This window comes from Micropterus dolomieu, linkage group LG14 (assembly GCF_021292245.1).
Source record: "Micropterus dolomieu isolate WLL.071019.BEF.003 ecotype Adirondacks linkage group LG14, ASM2129224v1, whole genome shotgun sequence".
Classification (NCBI taxonomy): Eukaryota; Metazoa; Chordata; class Actinopteri; order Centrarchiformes; family Centrarchidae; genus Micropterus; species Micropterus dolomieu.
This window is the reverse complement of record NC_060163.1, coordinates 15528724-15553502: the sequence shown is the minus strand read 5'-3', so window position 1 is coordinate 15553502 and position 24779 is coordinate 15528724. Positions and strand designations below refer to the sequence as shown.

Genomic DNA, 24779 nt, shown 5'->3' with positions numbered 1-24779 from the left:
CTTCCTGGTAGACGGCTGCGTTGACCTTGGACCTCAGAAAACACAGTGGACCAACACCAGCAGATGACATGGCACCCCAAACCATCACTGACTGTGGAAACTTTACACTGGACTTCAAGCAACGTGGATTCTGTGCCTCTCCTCTCTTCCTCCAGACTCTGGGACCTTGATTTCCAAAGGAAATGCAAAATTTACTTTCCTCAGAGAACATAACGTTGGACCACTCAGCAGCAGTCCAGTCCTTTTTGTCTTTAGCCCAGGCGAGACGCTTCTGACGCTGTGTCTTGTTCAAGAGTGGCTTGACACAAGGAATGCGACAGCTGAAACCCATGTCTTGCATACGTCTTTGCGTGGTGGTTCTTGAAGCACTGACTACAGCTGCAGTCCACTCTTTGTGAATCTCCCCCACATTTTTGAATGGGTTTTGTTTCACAATCCTCTCTAGGGTGTGGTTTTCCCTATTGCTTGTACACTTTTTTCTACCACATCTTTTCCTTTCCTTTGCCTCTCTATTAATCTGCTTGGACACAGAGCTCTGTGAACAGTCAGCCTCTTTAGCAATGACCTTTTGGGTCTTGCCCTACAGAACTAGACTGAGAGACCATTTAAAGGCCTTTGCAGGTGTTTTGAGTTAATTAGCTGATTAGAGTGTGGCACCAGGTGTCTTCAATATTGAACCTTTTCACAATATTCTAATTTTCTGAGATACTGATTTTGGGGTTTTCATTAGTTGTCAGTTATAATCATCAAAATTAAAAGGAATGAACACTTGAAATATATCAGTCTGTGTGGAATGAATGTATACATTATACAAGTTTAACTTTTTGAATGGAATTACTGAAATAAATAAACTTTTTGATGATATTCTAATTATATGACCAGCACCTGTAAATACAGAATGCAGGTGTGCAGGTGTTTGGTAAACAGGTAACAGCTATAGAGAAAATATGCTGATCTGTGGTGATAACTGTGAGACTTTATTAGTATCAGTATTTATCAGCACAGTGCTCGTGTGTGCAGACACAAACACCATCAAAAGTATCTCCGGCTGTTGGAACCAACTGACAGCTTTGAACAACTGATCAAGCTATGATCAGCTGCCAGCATTATCAGAAATGGACGTTGCTTCACGTGACAATTCAGAGGAAAGGACGCCGTATGTCTCTAAAAACATATTTCCTTATTTTTTCTCTCCTCTCGTGGTTTCCGTTCGTCTCTCCATGCATCCCCAGTGGGTGGAACTAAGACACAAGTGAGGGAAACGTGGATGCAATTCTTGCACCCTCTGTCTCCCTGTCCCTTCTCTCCAGCCACAGTTCTCTTTTCCTAGTTTCTTCAGTGCCATTCTCCATGCATCCACCACAGGTCGTCTGACTTTTCCTCCTTTCCTCATCACCTGACTGCCCCACTGATTTACACACCTGTACCTACTCATCAGCCCTGCAGTCACCTGAGCTTCTCCCCACTTGCATCTCATCCACTCATCAGCCACTTACCATATACCAGTTCATTTCCTTTGTTCCATGCCAGTTCATTAAGTGAAGTTGCTATATCGTACATGCCTTGCTCTCTAGTGACTGTTTTCTGTTCTGTCCCATTGTTCCTGAGACTTGTTACCTGCCTGTTTTGGACCATTGCTTGTCTGATTTTGCTTCCTCCTGTGTCAGATCTGTTTTCCTGTTTGGACTGCCTCTCTGGTTCTCACCCTCATCCCTCATCCTCCTGTACCTCATTGTGCTTTTACAGTCTGCATTTCCTCATCCACCATTTCCATAAAATGTGGCTTTTTGTCCATTTCTCTGCCTTCTCTGCACAAATTACAGTATAATTAAGAGGTGCAATTTGTGTGGAAAAGGTTCAATTCATATTTTCCCTGCATGCAGGGTTCCCTAGCAACCTAACAGTAATTGTAGTCCACCTGTCGTTCAGTTCAATATTCATTTTGACTGTTAAGACAAAAAAAAACTGAAGATGTTGGCATTTTGTGTGGGGTAAAAAATCATCTAAATGTATTGCACTTAGACGCAATCACTTATCACTCAGTAACTGTATCATATGTAGTGACTATTAGATACTTAGGTCATTACTCATATTCCTCCACCGTCCACTTATTCCATGTCAGGCCGAGCACATTAACTGCTGTCGTTTGTTGTCGACGTAATGGAACAGTGATGACAGCTGTTGCGGTGAGGAAACTCATCTTGACCTTAGTGTGCGGATGCCATTTTTAAAAGAGCATACGTCTATACCGAAGCGTCCCAATAACAGCTGCCATGCAAATAAATGCCGGAGGCCTCGGTCCACATTATAACACATCTGGATTAGACATGCTCGTTCCAGGAAGTTTCCTAGATCGCAGACCAGAAAGAGCTGCGGAAGTTCACATGTTCAGGTGGATTAATAGCCTAGGATGTGTTGGATTTCTTCTGTCTTAGCAAAGACTTCGTTCTTTGAAATATATTCTTAGGCCACCTTGTAGTTGTGTATGATTATTGTGGCTTCAACACTGACTGTCTAGAGACAAACGGGCAGAGTGTACAGTTAAGGAACAAAAAAAACATTACATAGCCACTTAGCCTTTGTAGTGTAATAGATATACAGTTGCAAGGAATTAAGTGCAGCTATATATAGAGAAGTGCCATACTTTACTGTGTCACCTTCAGAAAATGATCCTCGCGATGACAAGTGATTTTATTGTAATTATGTGATTTAAAAATGGAACAAGATGTTTTTTAAAAAAGCTCTTCCGATCTCTTTAGATCAGCTGTTAATTTTGCGATAATTGTATAATTGTAAATTTGAATGTTCCTGAAGAAAACCTGATATTTTCAAAACTTTTTGAAAGCGCATTATTCCAACTCTTATGCTCCACAGTGCCAAAGCTTCTCTTACAGCAGCCCCTCATTTGTCAAAGCTTGGTGATAAACAAGTTTGCCCCCGGTGTGAAACCAGAGCACATCAAGGCAGGCAGCACGTCATACAGATGGGCATAGCAGCTTGCTAGAAACAGGCTGAATTGATGGCCAGTTTCATAGCTAACTTTCAGTCTATCTCTGCCTCTATCCACCATCTCGTATTGCCAGATTAACATTAAGAACACTTTAATAGAAACAATGATAAAGAAGTAGTGGTAGCCTTTACAGGGTCATCTTAGGTAGTGACTAAACTTCTTGTTTTCTTTTCATGAAGATTTTACACACTATCTCAGCTTTTCTAAACCATAGCATAAGACATAAATACTTAATGCTTAGACTAAAGCTATGTTATTCTCTATAGAAACAAGACCGAGAGTCTACAGACATGCTAGAAGCTCTGTGAGGCTGTATGAAGGCACAGCAGTGCTTTGAGCTAAATGCTAACATCAGTATGCTAACATGCTTACATGGACCTGGAGCTACTCTTTATAGCTGTTTCAACATGCTGTGGTAGACTCTGGTCAGCTGATTGTTTTATTCTTTGGTGCTGCTGTGTTTTGAACAGAGGAGCTGCAGATCACCTTCTAGTGGGCAAACTATGCAGCACTTATGACATGAGGGAAGGATCCGTCTCTGTTTCTTTTCTAATAGTCATAAATCCGTTGTTATAAGTGGCGATGCAAGTCTGCAAGTAGATTACATCGGCTGATAATATCTGCATAACTATAAATCGGTTGGGCTCTAGTGTTTAAAGACAATCTTGAAATAATCCTCTTTGCACAAGCCTACCAAATCAGTCAGGATACAAAAACTGTGCCGTAGATATAGTTACAGTTTTGGCAGTCCTATGACTATTACCCAAACATTGGCCTGGCCAGGGACTGGTAAAGAACCATATACATGTCAAAGAGCAAAATTAACAATTCTTCATTTATGTAGGTATCCATATGGAGAACATTACATTTATATCCTTGGCTTTCATGTAGTCTTTCCTCATCCTGGACCAACAGACAGACAGGCTGATGAGTGCTGGTATTTAAAGAGCTGCTGGGGCCAGATAGCTTCATTGCTAAGAGGACAGCATAACAGATACAGCATAACAGACACAGGAGATCATTATAGAGAAAGGTACCTAGTTTCTGATGCTTGAGCTCCTCTCAGAGCTTTCTGTGTTGGACAAACAAAATAGTTCCAATGCTACACAGAGATCCTGCTGCCGACTCGCTGGGATTTATATCCAACCACAGGGTCTGTAGTCTGAGGGAATGTCTCCTGCATGGATAACACTACCAGTAAGTAACTCATACTACTTTACTGTACATAAAAAATCAGAACAAGATGTTCAGAGACTTTCTGCAAGCTATTGATTCGCATGTGACATAGCAGTAGCAAAATACATTAACTTTGTGAGGGGTATGTACACTCAAGATATTTGTAGTGCGTCAGTCCTGCTGCTCATTTGCTCACTATCACACCCCATTAGGTCCTAATTTCTTTATGAGTCATGTCAATATTTGTATGTTTATCCCCCTCATTCAGTCTTCATAAATGTTGTTTAATTTATTTTATGGGATCCACCGCTCTTTTTCCTGTTCTTTAAATGACTATAAGGTTTCACCTGCACAGAATGGAATTATTTTCACTTTTTGAAGTGAAAATAACCAAACTTAACTTAGACTGAACATGTCCAACACCTATTTCAGAAAGTACATGACAAATAGAGTGGAAAGTGGTACCTGTTGTACATACTCACTTCAAAGGATCGAAGCTTGGGGCTGTTTAAATTCTAATTAAATCCAATTTCAGTTTTATTAATTTTGAAGACTAACACCTGCCCCTTACTACTTGTTGGGTCCTCTGTAAAAGTAGTCGTGTGACCCACAAATTAATTAATGGAGCAGCTACAGTACAGTGTAGTTTTTAGGTTTTGTTCAGCTTCATCATGAATTGCTGGAAATCTGACCTGTAGTTTTAATTTGCTCATAAATACATGGTGCTGTCTAATCTTGTTAGTTAATAGTTGGAACTCAGTAACACAACATTATGTAACATACCCTTTTTCCTTCTCAAATTAATTTCTGTGTGTTCTGTGTGTATTTAATCATACTGTGTACTTTTGGTCGATGTTGGTACTGTACGGGCCGCCAACTACATGTTCATCATCATATCTTTAGTTGATGCTAGTTATTGTTAAATCGGCTTGATGAAATTTAGTATTTTATCATTTCTGTCACTTTTTTTCTATCACAACATTACTGTGTGCAACATTGATTTGGTTTGTTTTTCACTTTCCATGTTAATATCAACATTAAATCTCAATAAATAATTTGGCTCATTAACAAGATTAGAAATTGCAGACACAGTCTGCTGTGATTTATGCAGATGTTAAACAAAAAAAAAGTGTATGCGGTCTGATGCTTGCAGATAATGATGAAATCACCAGCAAAATGGTGACAACACTGACTTGTTTTGTTTACTATTACAATTGAAAGAACAAAAACACTTGTTCTCTCTTCAGTCGTAAAGAGTACAAGTGATCGACTACGTGTTACATCATCTAGAAAGTCTCTGCGTCTAACTTGATGTGTTACATTAACGCAAATTTTTGGATCATTATTTTGAACATTTGCGCATTATGTGGTCATTATTTTGCATGTTCCATCCTCTTGGTTTTAAATACTGCAGCTCTTTTCATAAAGTCAGTTTATGGTTTTCTGACGTTATGTTAATCTAAATACTTTGCATTATACCTGCAACACTGGTGAAGATTCAAAGTTAATAGATTGCAATAAAAAATTGCTGCAGTGGTTTTGTGAACTAAATCCACTTTCAGCTGCAGGTGCCACAGTTTGTTCTGTGCAGCACCAATAACTTTAGCCATTTTGTCTGTCGCAGGGGACTGGGCTGTCAGCTGTCCAGCTGCCCACTCAGAGGCCAGTCCTGGCTGTGGTGCCAACAGAAACCAGCATGCTGCTGGCCAGCCGGCAACCTGTTTAAAGTTGTTTTGTAATGGGGCTGTCAGGTGCCAACTCCAGCTGACCACATAAAGATGAGTGAGGGGAGCAGCTTGGGTGGTTCCAGTGTGATGGAGGGTGTACACCTCGACTAGTGCCATCATTGTACAGTATCAGACATTTGTCAAGACGAGCATCTGAACAGTGTTTGACTTGGAATAATAACAGCTCTGGTACTTTAATCCAGCAGCCTGAAGAGCATGAACATTCAACGGTTACATAAATAACCATCAAGGGGGTTGTTAATGAATTAATGATTAGGAGAAGATTATCATTTGCAAACATGAGTCAGCATGGGCACCCTAACTGGTCTGCGACTATGCAGCCACATATACAACAAACTGCGATGCACTGTGTGTTCTAACACCTTTCTATCAGAACCAGCATTAACGTCTTCAGCAATTTAACATATAGTAGCTCGTCTGTTGGATCGGACCACGCAGACCAGCCTTCGATCACCATGTGCTTTAGTGAGTCTTGCTGCCAGTTCATTGCTTTTCCTTCCTTGGACCACTTTTATAGGTACAAACATCATCAGACTGGGAACATCCCACTAGAGCTGCAGTTTTGGAGATGCCCTGACCAAGTCGTCTACCCATCACAATTAGGCCCTTGTCAAAGTAGCTCAAATCCATACACTTGCCCATTTTTCCTGCTTCTAACACACATTTTTTTTCACTTGCTGCCTAATATATCTAACTAACTGACAGGTGCCATAGTAAAGACATAATAAGTGTTATTCACTTGACCTGTGGTATGATATAATGTTATGGCTGATCGGTACAGTACACTTGAAAATATAGGGTAATATATTCACAGATAGTCATACTGTATACTGCTGGCAAGATATTGTAACATCTGTTACATGGTTTGATAGTGGTTTCTCATTCAACAGACCCAAGAAACTGTGTAAAATACTATATATATATTTTATTATTTTAGTATTCTGATATATTTGTTGTAAATGTATTTACATGCTGCAGTATGTCTTAGAGTTTCCCTTCCGGATTGTCTAAATACTTTGACAAAATTATTTTAATGCAAGGCTCACTTTTTCCAAAACCACATCTCACTGTCTTTAACAGCAAATTGAGTTTGCATTGTTATCATGTGACTTGAGAATGGGCAAAAATTGACTTTTATGTCTAAATACTGTTTCAGAGGAATACAGATTCTGGTCAATCTAGAAAATCATGGGATTCATTTAGTTTTTTTTTTATTTATTTATAGAGGACAGTACATAATAATCAACATTGTTTTATCAAAAACATCTTTGTTAATATGCTGTGGTTATTTCAACAGGTAATTTGCCATAATCCCAAAACGCACTAAACGGAGACAAAACAGGACATCCTCAAAAGATGAGTAAACTGACTTCCGGTAGTTTTAGCGTCCATTTTATCTCTGAATAGAGGGACCTCATCGATGCAAACCACCTTAAAGTGATTTAGACAGCCCACGCCTCCCTCTGACTGACCCTGTCTGCTGTCTACTCATCAATACTGTTCTGAGACGACAGACCATTTACTGACAAAAGACTTTGGAGGCAAGAGCTCTTATCCAGCAGCCATCTGACATAAATGAGACATAAACACAGCATATTCCTGCTGTCTGGAGCTTGTTTCGGTAGGAAAACAATTAATATGTCATGCTTAATGAAAAATTACATGTGCCTGCATTCATTGGTATGGGGTGATAAAAAGTAAGTAATAAGAGTAATGAGGTGGGACAAAAAAAGTATTGGCCCAGGTAAAGGGATAGTTCTGGTATTTTGAGGTGAAGTTGTTTGAGATAATATTCAGTGTATTACCTTCAGTAGATGGTGGTCAGCTCACTCCCAGGTTAGAGAAGCTCAGGATTCCCAGCAGCAAAAAAAAAAAAAAAATTGACCAAGTTTACATGTACACTGTATTAAGAAAATTTTCATTGCTTACCTCAACATCAGACGGCCATTGCCTTTGGTACTAACCGTAGAACTTCATGGGAAATTATGACAATCCAGGGCCACCAATGAATTTATGAACACAAGTGCTCCTAAATGGAATGAATGTGTGGGACTTGAATAATTTAATGAATAAATCTATGGATTTATGCCAGGAGTCTAGTCATTCAAATATTATTCACATTTGTCTGAGTAATTCTCCTTTGCCATTTTACGTATGCTCATACCTTATATTTGGAACCCGTTGCATTTCCTCCACTGTTTTCAACCCACTCATCAGAAGAAGAAATCATTATTGGATGATTCTGCAAACCCCGGATTTGATTTTTATTTGTTACACCAGCACTAGCCTTGCAAGGTGTTACTGGCACCCAGAGAAATCACAGCTGAGCCGAGATGTTATATACTAGCCTTGTAATAAAATAAGATACTGTTTTTCAAGTGTTTGATGTTTTCTTCTGGAGAGTGGGTTGCCTTTTTTCCCCCCAACCCTGTCTCTAAGAAATTATGTATATAAATTACTATATTGGTTTTCCAGTTGCGTCCAGAGGCATCTTTTCGTTTTGAGCAAATGAAGCGCTGCAAAGCACACGCCAGAAAGCAGGGTTTACATCTTGAGTCCCTTCTAATAGGTTTAGGCAACAAAAACACTTTGGTTAAGATTAGGAAACAATCGTGGTCTCGGTTAAATGTTATAAAGAAGTTGTGGCTCTTGCTTTAAGTCACTGTGGACCATGATCTTTCCCTTCTTAACCAAACTGCTTTTGTTTCCTAAATATAACTATAAATGTTTAATAAAGCAGATATTGTATTGCAATTTCAGATATTTTGGCAGAAAACTAATGAAATACGTGTTCAGTGAACATTTTACTGACATGTTCAGTATCAAAATTTTGTGACTTGTCAGATACATTAATCAACATTTCAAATGGTGGTGGGCCTTTTTTCAGACTTTGTGTGTTTTAAACATGTGTTTGTTGTGGTCAAGGTCGCGGCGAACACCTGGTTGTGTTGAAACGCATCAACATCTTCCCCAGCAGTTACTCATGTCCCTATGCACTGCCAGCCTGCAGTAAAACATCATTCAAATAATCATGGTGATGGGCTGCTGCTTTGAAGTCCGTGTTGCTGGTTGAAGGCTGATTGAATTCCAGTGAGCACATTTCCATTCCACTTTCATCTCTCCGCCAGTCAAATTGAATTTTTAGAACAGCAGAGATTTTACAAATGATGGTTTCTGTTTGGTGTGTGTGTGTGTGTGTGTGTGTGTGTGTGTGTGTGTGTGTGTGTGTGCATTCAACGAGGCAGAGGATAAAATGTCCAACACCAGGAGGACTAATTGATGCCATTATCATATGAGCAGCACCAAAGCAAAGAGTTCAGTTAGACTTTGGGTGACATTTCCACATTCATGGCAGAGCTCGCATTCAGCTGCAGCTTGATTTATGCTGTCAGTCTGCCACAATCACTCAGCCATTACAGGTATTAAGGCTGTGTGCTCTCGCAAAGAAGCATGTCGCATTGTGTACCCCGGGACTCAGCTTTTATTACCTGATAAATAGAGAGAAGCTGGAACAAGATACTTATCTACAGACTGTAAATGTCTCTGTTGTAATGCTCTGATGTGTGCCAGAGATATGCCATTCCTTTCAGATAGTGGATGTCCAAGGGCCGGGTTATACTAGAAAAGAAGCGCTTTGTGTGACGTGCTGTCAGAAGTCAAGCGTGTTTATACATTCAGAAGAAGTATACTGTGCCCTTAATTCAAGCCCTTTAATGAGATGTTGAAGAAAGAAATTTGTACATGCTGACACTGAACGCTCTTTTCAAAGGATGTAGATAAATCCAAATTATAACCCTTTGTCTGCCTATGAAATATCTCTGTTTGGTGCAATGAAATATGAAGCATTATAATGGTGGTGGACATATAATTGCAGTTTGAATCACACCAAAGAGACCAGTCCTACTCTGCTCTGGATGGAGTCATGCTGCTCTGTTGCCCCCCTGTGGAGTCTTTAACAACATACATGCCACACATTTTGAATGAAATGTGTTGCAGCACTGCTCCATTTTCTATCAACAGCTATGATTAATGGCCTTTCTTTCTCCAGATATGAAGCGTCCAAAGAGCCCCAATTGGCTGGACAGCAGCCCTCCTCCCAAGAGCCAGCAGGGACAGGAGGAGGAAGAAGAGGAGGAAGATGAGGAGGAGAGGAAGGTGGTGGCAGGGCACAGGGCCAAACGAGAGCGGCGTCAAGGCAGCAGCAGTGCCACTATGTGCCAGGTGTGCCACATACAGCTGAACTCAAGCGCCCAGGCCCAGATCCACTGCAGAGGGAAGACTCACCAGAGGAGGCTGCGCCGACTGGTAAAGGTTGTCAGCACAGGTAGGGTGCACTGATTTTGTTTTCTCATTTCTTATTTCATTTACCTGTGCAACAGTTGAGTTGCCTGCTGATTTACTATAGATTATTAGAATTGTTAAGTTCAAATGTAGGCTGGCACTCACTCAAGCTGCCTCAGTTTATCACGTCTCTTCTCAAATTTAAAAATACTGTTCATCTGAATAGATCACCCGGACTGACTATAGACACCTCAGGAGTAAAAGCTGAACTTGGGAGGACTACTTTGCAAAACTTTACGCCATATAGATTGAATGAATAACAAAGGACTCTCAACAAAATGTATTGGTCATTGTATAGATTTCAACTTTTAATTTTAGACCTTTTTAGAGATGTCTGTGATTGTTTCTGATGCTGTTTGTGCTGTATGTGCTTGTGTGACTGACTGGGCTTTGTGCACCCACTGTATTAAGGATTCCAATTCAAGGCACACTTACTAGCTTTTTCTGAGTTTTAAACCACAATACATGGTGTTAAGCTCAGTAGATGAAGTTTTCTGTTGACAGACAAGCTCAGTAGCTGTCATGATTTCATCCATAGTGCTTTGCTGCTGATGAAGACTGTGTGATTTCTAACTTACTTTTCAAGGCAAATGAAGACAACTTACAGAGACAGAAAGAGGTCAGGTGGTCCCTGTATGAGTGCACTTTTCCCACCGCACATTTTGACTTGTCATAGCAGGAGAAGCACAGGTATAACTAATCACATTAATGACATATAAGTGTCCCAGTATGCCATGCCAGTGAGACATCATATGCAATACCAGAGCCCTGGAACTGGAGCACCTAAATGGAACAGAGCCATAATTTACGTTATTAAATACACCTGTGCTTTCCGGCTGCGATCTCAAGCTGATATTTCTATTGTTGTTGCTTAAGTCTCATTGCAATGTTAAACATAAAACACCTGAAAATCCTTACAAAGTAACACTAGAGAGGAACAAAATGTAGACCCACTCAACTCAACAACTCACCAACATTGACTAAAAGACTCATAACCTTGTATTTGCTTGACAACATTATAAACTGGCTCAAAATGTCCATAGTTTAATCAACAACTCTTACAGTCTGTCCAAAAACAGAACATTATGAACCTCTTCAAATTGATATTTACTGCAGGGCTGTTGTATTTTCAGTGGTTCTATTATTTTGTAATCCACAGTCTTTTAATCAATTTTTTCCTCCATAGTGGGTTTGTTTACAAGTGGTAGGAATGTAATGTTGCTTTGTTTCTCAGCTTCATGCTTCTTGGTGCTGGAGTGTGAAATCAAGATTTGCCCAATACCTTCTAACATTATAAGGGATGTTAAATGTCACAGTGCAGGTGGTGGGTCTGCTGCATAGACAGTAGATTTTGCAACTAAATGCTACATTAAAAAAAGCAAAAATATATGTTTTGGAGCCGCCGCACTTTGTTACTCTTTGACACTGACTCTGCAAGTTCTGCAAATACCAGCTTTCAAGTAGAAGTTGTGCTGCTGGGTGTTTCTGGCAAAACAGCAGACTTGGAAACTGTACCCTGATACCTGACATACCTTGTTTAGTCAAGTGTTTATTTTTTTTGACTTGCAGCATACTCTCTCTAAATGTCCACATCTGCAAACCATGAGGAGGTGTTATGCATTCAGTATATATTTGCTATTCCTTAAGAGCCTCTAACCATAGCCTTGCATTTTCTGCGCACCTGTTTTGACGAGGGGCCATTAATCACCCTCACTCGCCACCACCTGTGTCACTTCGCCACGCTGACCAGCTTGATCAATCATCACTCCGGAAAAAAGCCTTGGACGAACAACTGGCCAATAAGATGGCCCTTTTTAATGTTGATTTATGAGGCTGTCGCTCTCTGTAGGCTTACCACACATATTTCGCTGTACTAATATAACACAGCACATGAAATTAAATGAATATTATATCCATTGTTAATTTCTCCCTCACTTCAACCTCATCAGAATGGTATTGACTTTTTCTGTGTCAGATAATAGCCTTTTCAGGTCATCATTCATACTTAAAAGTGTGAGACTGATCCAGTGCAAAAGAACAGATTTGGTGTTTGCGTGGTCCTCGTTTTTGGGCTCTGTCTACCAAATGCATTTTTGACATTCCAGTATCCAGCAACTAACTTGTGGTTCCTGACTCTGATGAGGCACTCTAATGTTAGCTACAATAATATTTATGGAAATTTTGGCATGAATGTAACAGCGTTCTAGCAGAATAAAATGAGCAACTGGTGACTCCGTATGGGAGGAGACACATGGCTACATGGCTACATACTCCCCAGTCTTACAGAGGGAGAAAAAAGCTGTGTCCGAAATCCCTCACTACCCCATATAGACTTAATTGTGAGCAGTAGATTTCGGACACTTTTTTAAACATTGTCGTTTTGCATCGTTGCTGACACCAGGTGTAATTTCGCAACTGTAATTTTTGCATGTGTCGCATTGCATTGTGGGATTGGTAACGGAAGGTAGAGTACATGCCATTTACACTACTTTATTTCCGTATAAATATCTAGATTTCTAATGCTGAAATTAAATAGCAGACAGTAAATATAGTGCACTTAATACAGACACAGCCAAGATTTGAGCTGCAGTGGGCATTAACCATTCTAAACTGGCTGAAAATATAAATAAACAAAAATGAACAAAATAAAAAACACACACTTGATACAGCGAAGTTATAATAAAGACAGATTGTTTATCAGTAGAGACGTCATCAAGTTAGTTAGTTCACGCTGCCGGCTTAACTAAACCTAAAAGTAAAGATTAACAGTTGATGAAACCAGGTTACTCAGCAGCCATCTCTGCAACCGACTGCTATACTATAGGTGGGTTATGTGTTGAGCTTTGAACAACTGGAAAAAAATCTTTATTTCTCTATTTTCTTTGTGCAGTGCATTGTGGGACAACAATGCCCATCAATAGCACACTCAAAAATCAAGCATTTGTTGCCTGCATACCGACTGTTTTAAGCATACTTTATTTCCTCAGTTTTCCCTTGTAAACACAGTACATACTCAAAACCTGCTCAGATTAAGTTTGTAGTATGGAATTGGGTCACAGCTTATGTCTGATTGTGGATGGCTGTAGCACATCATTTAGAATGTTTTGGCATATTTATTTGACTGAAGAGATTTTTTTATCTAGAGAATGAGATTAGTGTCTTGCAGTGCCACATCAAATTGAGAAAGTGTGTATGGCCTTTTGAATATGACCTCTATTCTGCTCCAGTTTGCTGACAAGACAGCAGGGAGCGACTGCTTCCCTTACTGACACATTTTTCTAAAACAAGTGGAAAATTGTGTAGGAAAAGCTTTCCTACCATAATGAACACGCTACAATATTACATATACAGAATTTACTTTTCTGCGTTCTGCAAACAAAGACTTATTGGCATATTTAGACATCCAGCAGTAATAACCACTACTGCACCTGTTTTTATTTGCTTGCATTTTGATGAAAAGCATTGCAAAAATGTATCATTTAACATTCATTGCATTGCATGCTTTTCCTAATGTTCCACGTGTTGAGATTAGACGTGTACAGCATCAGCACTGACAGAGTTAAAACACCCGACCTCCTGTCGGCCACGCTGTCAGAGCCATATCTCATCCACTAATTGATTGATAAGATGAGACGCACTCATGGGCAGCTTGTGTCTGTTCCTCAGGGTGAAGGGCCTCACGTTACCTCACACAGGGCACAGGGTGACTTCACACCTGCCATGTTTGAACCAGCTAAATGAACCCCACAGCGTTTGACCCCTTTTGTCTTTAAAGCTATCCTTTTCAAGATGCAGACTGTTTTAATTTTGCCAGTGTCCTGTACTGCTTTTTTCATATTTTGGCCGGCAACTGATGTATTTCTTTTTTTATTATTGATTAATCTCCTAATTACCTTCTCAAGTTACTGATATCGTCTATAAAAATGTGAGAAAATAATGAAAAATGGTATAACCATAATGGTATAGCTATAACCAGAATGTTCAGCATCTTTGCTTGAAAAATAATTTATATGGTCAATCAATTGTCAAAAAAATTGTGTATTTTTTTTTTATCAATCGTACAGAACAATTTATTTACTAATCGTTTCAGGTTATATTTACAGCAGAATAACTATCTTTTGCTTTTGTTTCTTGAGAATATCTAATCTGTCAGGTTTAAGTTTAAAAATTCACATAAATAATTAATCAGTCAGTCTATTTGATACCTTAAATTTTATTTTTTATCTGTGTGCCTGCTAGTTTATCAGAAACCAATAAAAAAACATGAAGTTTCATATCAAACCAACAGAAATGAATGGGTGAACTGAAGCACTAAGCATCCCTTAATGTGGTGGCTGATAAACAAGATAATTTTGTCAAAACAACATTACTATGACTGGATCCAACAACAGTTTTCAGGCAGCCAAGCAGATCTTCTCTTAAATTTTGGCAGGTAAACAAATAGGAAGGAAGATTCTTGCACACAAAGTCAAACAAATGCCAGGTTTTAAAAGATGTCTCACAAGCCTACTCTCCCTGTTGCCTATTTCACAGTAGAGAGGAGAAAAGGAGGATGAGCCAAGTCAATTAAGGTGACTGTTAGTATAATTCAGTCTGTGCTGCAATGAAACCAGCCTAATAATATCCATTCCCTTCCCACAGCTCAGCTCACATTGCTTTTATTTAGTCTCATGAAGTGATTTGTTTAAATGAAAAGAGATTTTAAGGGGATGCTTCTCACTGGGCGCCGTTTGAAAAGGGAACGAACCAAAGCGCTTTCCACTTCCTGCACTCCATACTAAGCTTCTGGAGCACTGTGGAGTTGTTTCAGTTCAGGGGTTATGCTTTTCAAATTCTTGGTATAATGCGTGTTTGTGTCACGTGTATAGACTGTCATGAAGTGCCATTTCTGATATGTGCATAATCTGCACACACATAAAATGGATGTTTTTTTTCCAGTTCATTTTGAAATAAAGATACAAGCACTGACATGCATCCCAATCTGACAGCAATTTAACATGTCAGTTTCATGTCTGAATAAGCTAAGTCTAAATAACTAAGGACAGTTTTAAGGTACTTGTACTGTCCTATTTTTATATTATGCAGTATATGTTCTACTTCACTATATTTCAGATGACAATATTGTACTTTTTACTCTATTACATTAATCTGACAGCAGTTACTAGTTACTTTTCAGATTAATATTTAATATTAACAAAATATGATAATGTTTATAAAATACAATGCATTGTTAAAGATTAAACCAATGGTTGCCAACCATTTTGTTTTGGGACCTCTGGCAAAAACGGCCAATTTCAAGTTGTGGAGGAGATTTCAGTGCACAGAAACAATTTTCCCTTTAATGGTTCAGTGTGACATCTAGCAGTAAGGTTGCGAATTGCAACCAACTGTCCACTCTACCTCTGCCCACTACCCTTTCAAAGAGCATAGAACAGCTACGGTGGCTGACACAGCACAAAAGGTGTCTTCTTCTGAGACAGCAGAGAGCAGCCAGTCAAAAAATTTTTTGGTAGATATATTAAGAAATTATATTTACTTAATTATTTAGTAAAACCATATGTTATTGCAACATGGTCACTGACAGATGACATATAAAATGTAAGCTAAGAGTGTGAAACACTGTCACTGTTTCTGCACCACAGTCTATTATAAACCACATAATACATGAAATTTATACAGACATTGACAAGGGAAACACATTCATTCTCTCTGTGATTATGGATCTCGCCAAAACTGCCCTGCCAGCCATAATATCTGGCCCGCTGCCAGATTATGGTGCTTTGATAGCAGCAAAAAAAAAAAAAAACTTTGATAGCGGTGCTGAAATACATCTCAGTCCTGATAGCAACAGTTACTCACATAATCACTTCCTCTTTAGTGGTTTTACCTGCAAAATAAAAGCACGAGAAGCTTTTTTGCCGCAATGCTTTATTTCGAGTTGAATTGGGAGCTATTACTTTGAAAAATTCTGAATGACATTAGAATGAGTCTAGCCTGCTTGACACACACTTCTGAAAACGCCATCAGAAAATGTGATTCCTCTAAATGTTCTCTGCCTGGAGATAATAAGGAAATGAAAAGGCGTCCGTAGGTTGATGGATGAGGATCAAACACCGGAATGCATACACTGCAGCACGTTTTCATGTGAAATGTCGCTGCAGAATCAATTTGTCCAAGAGAGAATGAAAAAAATGTTCCAATGTGGAATCAAACACACAACCTTCTCAGTGAGAGTCCTGCACTTTACCAACTGAGCTAACCAAACACCATAACTATACTTTCAAATATTGTCTTATGTCCTCACCCACCATCTAATAGATTAGCATCGGAGCAATTTTTTTAAACTTATTGCCTGTAGAAAATTGGCGGTGCAACATGGCGACGTCCATTGAAGGGGTTATGTAGATAGAAATGGCTCATTGGTAATAAAAACATAAATGTTAATTATGTAAGGTTTTTGTATGCCACTGTAAACACAGTTATGGATATTATGGATAGCTGTGTATTTCTGACATTAGACCCCTCAGAAATATTACACACTGCACCTTTAAGTACCATAAAACATTGAATAATAGCCAGGGCTTTTATTTGCTCAAATGAATGTACCCTGAATTGACCCTGCCTTCATTTGGGACAGGCGTCCATATGGGACAGGCCTTTAATTGTTTTTGCACAAAACTGAAACTACTATGAAACAGTTTATTTATTTCAAACAGAATAATACTTAAGTAAAAATAATAATAAATAATATGAAATACACGTCATTAATTTGATCTAGCTCCAACAGACGGCTTATGCGCTTTTATTTTGAAGGCCGTAACCTCACGACAACAACACGGTGCAGGATGAGAGATGTTAGCAGGCAGAGAGTGATTGACTTCACATGACAGGATTCACAACTTGGATAAATTTTTCTGAAAAGCTGTTTTGATTCTTTTGATCGGTGGACCCTTACAGACTAAAGGAAGATAAATAATCAAGGAACGGACACATTCGGACTTAACGAGGGGACTTAAGGAGCGCTTCAAAGTTAAAGTGAGTCAGCACTTTTTTCCCCTTTTCCTCTCTTGTATCCATGCAGGTTACACTGGTAAATCTAGAAGAATTAGACTTTGGGTCTTGTTGTTTCCGTTAAATGAACTTAACAGTGGTATTGTGGAGAATCTAACCGATCTAACGATGTTCAGCATGTCCATATTGACATATTGATCATACCTTTTAACATTAATAGCCTATTTATATTAAGGATCTAAGCAGCTTAGAAGCAGGTAAAGCGGTGACCCCGCGGGGATTAAGAGGTTTTATACATCCAAAGAACTTCTATAAAAAACAGACCAGGCGTTTAATTAAGGCAGGCATTTATTTGTTAAAATGTGTCCCCACACCAGGCCAGTAAAGGAGGCAGGCGGCTGTTTGGGACTCGGCTATTAATTTAAGTTTTACGTTAATAATCATACCAGCAATGTGTGAGTCCCAACTTAATGCCCTGTCATTCAATGCTCGTGCACTGTGGGATAATAAAAAACAGGCAGGGGAATCTTGCTCTCTAATAGTGTTAAATGATGAAATTGATGTGGAAATGAGCATCCCTCACACTCACAACAGTCATTAAGGCTTCAACAGCAAAATGCATTTTAAAATCCATCAGTGCTGCAGCCTAACGGAACAAACAAAAAACTCTTGTTCCTCGCTGTCATAACATAGTGGTGCAGGGGAAGAAACAGTTGGCCACCAATGCAGAGACCAGGGTGCAGTTCCTGGTGGAGGTGCTGCCAGCTTGGCCCCATCAAACACGAAAGGCAGTATTTACAGGTAGGAAGACAGTGAGGGATCATGTGACTCATACTGCCTGGGCTTCAGTTTACATCCTCCCCAGGCCGACAGTGGAGGTTTTCACAGGCCCGCCCCATTCCTAGTTCTGAGGCGAGACCCAGGACCAGCATTGAGCCAGGTCCAACTTTATATGCAATCTAATCGGGTCGGGAACGACCTCAATGTATTGCTACAGGTCATTGTGTCAGCATGTCTAATAGCTCCTCCCTTTATGCTCCTAACTGTTGTCAGTGTCATCGTTGTGAAACAATTTTCATATTTGCTTAATATTTGTAATTGTGTTTGCGATTTGGGGTGACAGTAAGCGAAGGGACATTTGTCGCCCGAGCTTGTTTTTAAGGCAGCGCTTCTCCCCAGGCTTTGTGCTGTGTTTTGGGATTTTTTTATGTTGCCTTTAAGGAGGAATTGCCTTAAAGGATAAAGTTAGGAAACAAAAGTCTCCTGTGTGCAGTTAACACCACAGATTACAAGAAAGACTGTAATATTATTCCCTGCAGGCTTACTCTGGAAGATGTGCACTGATACGTATCTTTGGCTATTTTTAGGTAGTTATACGATTGGTATACTGCTCTATACTCGTGTATTTGCACTACTAACACCTCTGGCTAAAAATCAAAATTTCAGAGTAACCCAATGTGACTGTACTTGGATTTCCAGTCTTCTGTGATTTGATTTGTCAAAGTAAATGCACATCGCACATTGTTCAAATGCACATCCTAAATCAAACCTGAAAATGATATTGGTCAGAGAGGTGACCTACAACATTTCCTGCACCGTTTATAACACTTTTCCCTATGAAAGGGAAAATGAAGCCTTTCTTCTTTCGGGATCGAAGCTTCCCCTCACTAATGGAAAATCTCAAAATTCCTCAAATTGAGTTGCTCTGCAGATTGGCTCGGCTTAGTGCTTTTCTCAAGGTTGAATGCTTTCTTCTCCTGTATACCAACATACAGTACATACATGGTATCAAAAAAACAACCATGAAACGAAATGTCTGCAGGCACATACAGTATATGCACACACAGACACGCATGCTGAAATATACGGTGTGATCTGTGAAATAGGACATCATCTTGAGTTTTGTGCTGCTTGGCCTCATTTTGTACAGCAGAGGCAGCTTAGCAAAAGCAGCCAATTTTAAGATGTCACTTGATCTGTCATCAGTGGCCATTCTGCACAGTCTGAAGGCCTGCAGGAAGGAGAGTAAGCTGGAGACTGAGAGGCAGAATAAAGGGTTTGATGTTGGCTTGTTCGCCATTTCCCAATTTTTTTTTGACTCAATGACTGGCAGATATGGCACCAAAACCCTTAGGGTCTGATAGTGCTAAGGCAGACACCAGTTTTCCAGTGTTTCCTATGGCTGTGTAATCTACAGTACAGGTCAAGGAAATCTCAAAAGTTAGCCAGGGTGCTGTACCTGGATTTTAGACCAAATAAAACAAGTAAATAGTTCCTTTTTGGTATTCTAGATGGCAGTGCATTGGGGTTTTGTTTGTGAGAACATGAGTCATTAAGAGTCAGCAAATATGTTTGAATACATGATAACAAACATGCTGAAGGCTGGATTTATCTTGGAAGTGAAAGTGTCACTTTTTGAGATTGTTGTTTGGCAAGTTAAAATAATTAAATATTAGTATATAGTTCTTATAAGAAGTGTAGTTATTATTAAAACTACACCTATGTATGCCACGGGCGGCAATACTGTTAAAATGCAGAAAACGTTTTTCTATTTGGTAGAAAGCAAAGAGACTGTCTTGTTTTTGTCTCCATGTCCTTCCCTCACAACCTTCACCAAGTCAGTGATTTCCATAAGTAACATGGCGTGTCAATAATACACACACACACACAGTCTATATAGGTAAACAGAGGTATACACAGCAATGTTAAGTAGGTCCAACGGCTAGATGAAAGCATGCCGTGTGTAGCCGACACACAACCATTCTGCTTGAGGCCGTCTCCCTGCACTTTCATTGCAGCAGCCCGAAATCAAGTGTAAAACTGTCAGGATGTGTCAGTGCTGTGCTTCCACACCACACTTATTCAAGTGGACAAGGAGCCAGCAAGAAGCATACAGGGCGGACACAAGCTGTGTGTGTGTGTGTGTGTCTTGTATGTGACATTGGAGGCCAGGGTTTCAGGGTACAGACTGTGAGAATAATTGTGTTTATTTGAAGTGATTAAAGCAACTGTGGAATGAATAACAATGCATTGAAGGCCAGTCCCCCTCCAGCGCTGCATATAAGCCCCTGTGTTGCCTCTACAAATACCCAGCTACGTGTTTTGGAATAAGTCAAGTTTTTAGATACTCTGAAACTCTTCTCTCCTCCTCTTCAGCAACTACATGCACATAGCAGTGAAGCTTAAGTATACTCCATAAAGGGGGATTAATATTGAAGAACTTGTCCATAGTGAAAATTGTTTACCTGACAGCTGTTAGTAGCTGTAAGAAGTACTCAGAAACTTTACTAAATTTACATTTGTAATACCACACAGCAAACATAAGTAAAAGTCCTACGCTTAAAACATACTTTAAATATTTAGACTCTAAAAGGTGCCATTCCGTATAATGGTTACTTAGATTATTATTAATGGTGAAGTGGTTTTTATGTATGATAATGCATTGTAATCTGACCAATTTATGTAAATTATTTATTTTTGGCAATTTTATGCCTTTATTAGAGAACTGACAGTAGAGAGATGAGGGGAGAGAGGTAGAGAACAAAATGCAACAAGGATCCCCAGCTGGACTTGAACCAGGAACGTTTCCATTCATGGTCAGCACCTTAACCCCTAAAGTCCACAAAGGGTACTCCGTGTGCATTTATTCTTAATCTGCAAAGTATTATTAACCATTAACTAGTTGGAATAGTTGTCGAACTGAATTTAGTGGTGTAAAATTTTTGTGTAGTGGACTAAGTATAATAATAATAAAAATAATAAATAAATAAAGTCAAACTTGTATTTAAAAACTTGAATAAATGTACTTTCCACTACTGCCTATTAGATAATGAAAGGACTTCACATAATAATGTATCTGATTTTGAGTAATGAGCCAGAAGAAGAAGAAGAAGAAGTTTTATTTATGTAGCGCCTTTCCAGAGCTCAAGGTCGCTTTACATGGTACATTTACACACTAACACACAACTTACAATCACATAGGATACATATAGTCACATTTAAACGAAATACATGTTAAATAGATGTGTTAATGTTAATAATGTTTTTAACTGTGTCTTGAATGTAGCCACAGATGAAATATTTCGAAGTGAAAGGGGCAGTGAATTCCATAATTTTGGAGCTTTAACACTAAATGACCTTCCACCTACTGTAGACAACCGGAAACGAGGGATGGACAATAAACCAAGTTCAGTTGATCTGAGAGACCGTGCAGGTCGGTAGGTGAAAAGTAGATCAGACAAATATGGGGGTGCAAGACCATTTAATGCCTTAAATGTTAGAAGCAATACCTTAAAGTGGATAGGTGATGCCACGGGTTGCCAGTGAAGGTCATGAAGCACCGGAGTAATGTGAGCAGAACGCCTGGTGGAGGTGAGAACTCTTGCTGCTGAGTTTTGAACGTACTGTAATCTTGCAATACGTTTTTTGGGAAGACCAAGAAATAAAGCATTGCAATAATCTAGACGTAATGTGATTAATGCATGGATTAAGATTTCAGCGTCAGCTAAAGTGAGAGAAGATCTTAGACGAGCAATATTCCGAAGATGAAAGAGAGTTTGTAACAAGAGAAGAAATATGAGAGCCAAAAGATAGAGTTGAGTCGAATAAGACACCGAGGTTACGAGTCAGTGATGAAGGCTTAATATGGAAACCATCAATATGGAAGGACTGGTCCATCCTTTTGACTGAGGCAGCAGAGCCGATCACTAATATCTCAGTTTTATTGTCATTTAATTTGAGTAAGTTAAGGGACATCCAATGCTTGATGTCCCTGATACATGCAGTGAGTGAGTCAGGCAGGGATGGCCTATCGGAGCTGGTGTTGAAATAAATTTGTCATCAGCATAGCAATGGAATTGAAGTCCATGCCTGCGTATGATGTTACCAAGTGGGTTTATATAGATGATGAACAATAGTGGACCAAGAACTGAACCTTGAGGAACACCCTGTGTAGGTGAAATAGTGGCAGAATTATGACCTTGTATGCTGATATAATACTTTCTGTCACTGATATAGGAAATAAGCCAGGAAAGAGCGGAACCAGTGATGCTGATATCAGAAAGCCGAGAAATAAATAGTTCATGGCAGACTGTGTCAAAAGCAGCGCTTAGATCAAGGAGCATCAAGATGTTTATCAACCCTGAATCCATGGACGAAAGATTGTCATTAACCACACGCAGAAGAGCAGTTTCAGTTCTGAGATGGGCGAAAAACATGACTGAAAAGGTTCAAAAAGACCATTTATATCCAAATAAGATCGCAATTGCGAAACAACAACCTTTTCAAGGATTTTGCTTAAAAATGTTAAATTGGATATTGGTCTGTAATTGTCCATGTTTAGATGATCAAGGCCAGGTTTTTTAAGAATGGGGGTCACCGCAGCTGTTTTTAATTCTGCTGGGACAATGGCAGAAGCTAAACTACAGTTTATCACATGTGTTATGAATGGTGCAACCTCAAGGACACACATCTTAAGCAAAACAGTAGGTGTAGGATCGAGCCGGCAGGATGTAGAATTTGACTTCACAATTAGATCACTTATGGCAACAGGAGTAGTCAGAGTAGAAGTAGAGAGTTTGATGACTGAGCTGGACCAGATAACATTAAGTTTGAGTCACTTGTATGAGTGTTTTTGGTGATGGAATAAGTGATTGACATCAGTTTGTCTGAAAATAATTTAGAGAAGCTATTTACAAGCTCCTCAGAGCCTGACATAACATGTTGTGGTGGATTTGTGAGTTTGTTTACCATAGCAAAGAGTGATTTGGGTCTGCACGTGGAATTCCTAATAGTAGAGGAGAAATAAGAGGATCTTGCATTGTTAAGGTCTGTACAGTAGTTGAGCAGATGTTCTTTAAGAGCCAAAGAGTGCACAATGAGTCCAGTTTTCCTCTATAGTCTTTCTAGGCAGTGACCCTCAGTTCAGGAGTGAACCAGGGTGAGGTATGTGTAGATGGAACCAGTCTAGTTTTAACAGGAGCATGCATCTCAAGTGTTTGAGACAGCATTATTGTAGATAAAGCAGTTTTCTGATGGACAGTTAGACAGTAGACATTCTGATAAAGTAGAAGCCCTTATTGAAGCAGAGAAAGAAGTTGAATTAACAGAATTGAGTTTACGATAAGTCAGCATTTTCTTCTGAGGAGATATAGATATTGGAAAACTACAACTGAAGTTTATGAGTTTGTGATCTGAAAATGCAAAATCAGAGCCATTAACAAGAATATTATTCAAGCCAGATGTAGATATGAGATCCAATATATGACCTCTGGAGTGAGTAGCAAAAGTTACATGTTGAGTCAAGTTGAAACAGTCCAACACAGACATCAATTCTTTGCATTGTGCAGTGTTTTCATGTATATTAAAATCACCAAGCAAAAGAACAGATGAATGACATCCACAGACAAGAGTAAGTAACTCACTAATATCAGAGAAAAAGTCAGAGGGACATTTTGGAGGTCGGTAAATTAAAATTACAGCCAGTGACGTTTGGCCAGTCATTTTCAGCGCTAGGTATTCAAATGTTGTAACATCGTGGAACTCAATCTTGGATATTTTAATAGTCTCACGGCAAACTACAGCCAGCCCTCCACCTCTACAATGAAGACGCGGTTGAGAAAAAAAGATGTATCCAGGTGGCGTTAAGAGGTTCAAGTTCAAAAAGTCATTAGGCACCTGCCAGGTTTCCGTCAAAAATAGCATGTCCAGGTTAGTGTCAATGATTATGTCATTCAATACTGATGCTTTATCAGTTAGAGAACGGGTGTTCAGCAGCGCACATCCCAAGTCTAGAGATGCACGTCTGCAGATTCCGAGGTCAGGATAAAGACGCAGCGATCTTAAATTTCCTAAGTTGATAGGCCTATGTCTTTTATCCAGCTGTGTTGCATCCGGAACACGGGTGTCGGTAGAGACAACCGGAATATTGTTGGAAGATGAGTAATGATAATTCTGAAGTTTTTTCCGCAAAGTTGTTCACACCGTTTATAAGTGTCAGGAGCCAGGCGGAAAGATCCTTTTAATGTTCTGAGATGAGCAGCGGAAAATTGCAAAGCCATCTTGGGAAAAATACTTTGATTAACCTCATCAACAAACAGCAAAAACCAAAAAAGACCAAAAAACAAAACCTGCAAGTGGATATGTGACGACATGACAAGTGATGACCAGTTCGGCCTACACAACAGTTTATCGGTTTAACTGCGTTAGCCGTTAAACTGAACCGTGCCGGAATCCACAGAAGGGAAGGCTACCCAACCATACCAAGGATTGACACCACAAAATCCAAAATGACAAAGAGAGCGGAGACTCACAGTATCAGATGTCGAGAGGGATGAAAGGATAGTAATGGAGAGGGCTCGCAGCCGATCTGTGTGACAGGATCACGGAGACAACCAGGTCAGTTATCCAAAAAGTTTTGAGGGTATGAAAATAGTCCAGTGAATAATCCAGTGTGCACTGTGTGGGTGGCACGTTGTTGCAGTGGTTAGCACTGT

At 39.5% G+C, this 24779-nt stretch overlaps 1 protein-coding gene across 2 annotated transcripts in view; it reads left to right on the top strand.

The window, feature by feature from the left end:
- LOC123983583 (zinc finger protein 385B-like) overlaps positions 1 to 24779 on the top strand; it is a 146927-nt gene that overhangs the window by 60769 nt on the left and 61379 nt on the right. For both annotated transcript variants that reach the window (XM_046069842.1, XM_046069843.1), the window contains one exon: positions 9983 to 10258. In XM_046069842.1, coding sequence (XP_045925798.1) covers positions 9983 to 10258 — 276 coding nt within the window. The remainder of the gene's footprint in view (positions 1 to 9982; positions 10259 to 24779) is intronic.